The sequence below is a fragment of the Frankliniella occidentalis genome, unplaced genomic scaffold (assembly GCF_000697945.3).
Source record: "Frankliniella occidentalis isolate FOCC.00 unplaced genomic scaffold, Focc_3.1 Scaffold15, whole genome shotgun sequence".
Lineage (NCBI taxonomy): Eukaryota > Metazoa > Arthropoda > Insecta > Thysanoptera > Thripidae > Frankliniella > Frankliniella occidentalis.
In genome coordinates this window covers 566,010-568,068 of record NW_026267145.1, presented here as the reverse complement: position 1 = coordinate 568,068, position 2,059 = coordinate 566,010, and the positions used below count along the sequence as shown (strand labels likewise).

The following is a 2,059-nucleotide window of genomic DNA, read 5'->3' as shown; positions in this document are numbered from 1 at the left end:
CCTCCCCCTCCGACTCCCATCCCCCGCTCTCCATTAATGCTTCCTTGTTATTCACATGGAAAAGGTACACAATACGTAGTGAAGGGGCCCCGGTCTTTCAGTCGTCCACCAGCCCCGGCCGAGGCCCGGGCTTCGGTCCCCGAAAGGGAATAAATGAATGCTGAGTAAGAAGAAAACACAGCAAGACCTCAGCCGCCGCTTTGTTGCACGTGTGCATTTGTCGGTCGGTCGGACAAATGAAAAAATGAAAAAGAAAGAAACCAAGATATTTTCTAAAAAATAAAAATTGTGCCTCTGAAGCAGTACACAGTAACCACTGCGCAGAACAAGGGTAGACAACGGCGTGTTTCCAGAAGAGATTAATAATGCGGACCGCGAAAACATGTCATACACTGTCAATAACAAGTTGAAGCTTTTACGGAAAATTTTTTCATGAAGCGTGACGTAAAATTACATTTTAAAATTGAATACTACACTATAAAAAATGAGTGGAATTTAACCCACCCAGTGGACTAGCAACTTTGCCTACCGGTCTTGTAAAGTTGATTTGATGACCCAGTGGGCATACATTGCTTATATGCACGCCCAACGGATGAGTTTATTTTCGTTCCCAAACTTGCGGATTTAGCAACCCACTCTCGAAATTTGCACAGTGGGCATGTGATTCGCAATAAGCATTACGTGTCGACTTCAAATTCACATTGAGCTGTCATAAATTTACAACATACTGGATATACGGCATATTTTCCCCAGTGTCTAGTTCCGACTTCCTCCCTTTCTTTTCCTTGAGCGTCACGTGCATTAATCCGTGGACGCACGGCAGCCGGCGGTGTAGTTCCTCCTGCAGCGGACGGGACGGGCGCGCCCGGGGCGCCCCCGCACGAGATCAAAGCCGTACTCACACATGACGCTGAGCTGCACCACGTTGGAGCCGCTCTTGCCCTGGCTGTTGGCCGCGAGGCACGTGTAGCTGCCGGCCGCGGCGCGGGTGATGCCGCGCAGCACCAGGCTGCGGTCGCTGAGGATCACGCCGGCCGACTGGTTGTGGCTGATCTCCGCGCCCTGCAAAAGGACGGATGTGTGGGTCAAGTTTGGAATGACTTTTGTGCTTTTTGCCGAGCGGAGGTGACAAGTCTAGAGGGTGGTCTTACATCGTGGTACCAGACGAGCCGGTACACCTTGGGGTTGGCCTTGACCTCGCACTCGAAGTACACGTCGTCGCCCTCTTTGATCTCGTTGGGCTTGAGGGTGGTGCCCATCTTGATGGACACGAGCGGCTGGTCTGCAACACAAAACACACGCAGATGGTGAGCAAGGGAACAGCTTTGGACCTCAGCGAGGTCAGAGGTCGGCGGCCGCAGCAGTGGGACTCCGCCAACCTCGGCGGCGCCACTACAGCAGCATTTCACAATGGAATTGAATTCTTGGCTGATTTGCTGAGCTAGCTTTGTGCCAGCAGTCACTCACTAGGCCACCTCGAGGGGCCTCTCCAGGAGCTTTACCCTCGACCCCACCCTTGCTCCAGGACGCCCTCCTCAAGGACGAGCCCTTGTGTGCCCTGCAGGGCGCCGCTCCCGCAGGAGCTCCTCCAGGGCCGCCGCGTCCTCCAGGACCCGTGCGCCACCCCACCACCGCCGCCTGCTCTCAACAATGTGTGCAATATTTATTTCCCCTGCGATGCCTCCCCTCCCAGCCCCTCCCCGGCGGCGCACGCACCTCGACTCAACACATCGGCACGCACACGCGCAGGGGTCACTCCCGGGGCGAAGAAGAGGCCGGCCCGGCCGCCGAGCGTAATGCGGGGGGCCCAAAGAGATACAGCCGTTGTAGTTGTGGAAGAAGGGAGAAAGGGGCCGCGGCCGGGGAGATATGAAAAGAGAGTGGGGGGACCTTATCGACGAGCTTCCAGGCCAGCGCGCCACCGGGGCACCGGGGCCCGCCGCGCGCGGTACACTGGTGGAGCCGTGCCGTGTTGGTCTGAACGCCCCCCCCCCCATAACCCCCAACCATCGCCGGCAGACGGAAAATTCAGTACGCTCAGGTGTCAGAATGTTGAAAA

The 2,059-nt window shown here is 56.2% G+C and overlaps 1 protein-coding gene across 1 annotated transcript in view; it reads right to left on the bottom strand.

Moving 5' to 3' along the window:
- LOC113211652 (nephrin-like) overlaps positions 1-1,283 on the bottom strand; it is a 41,174-nt gene extending 39,891 nt beyond the window's left edge. Inside the window, exons 1-2 of the mRNA XM_052263951.1 lie at positions 1,152-1,283; positions 903-1,062 (exon numbers count right to left, since the gene is read on the bottom strand). Coding sequence (XP_052119911.1) covers positions 903-1,062; positions 1,152-1,259 — 268 coding nt within the window. The 5' untranslated portion in view covers positions 1,260-1,283. The remainder of the gene's footprint in view (positions 1-902; positions 1,063-1,151) is intronic.
- Positions 1,284-2,059: the final 776 nt, after the last annotated feature.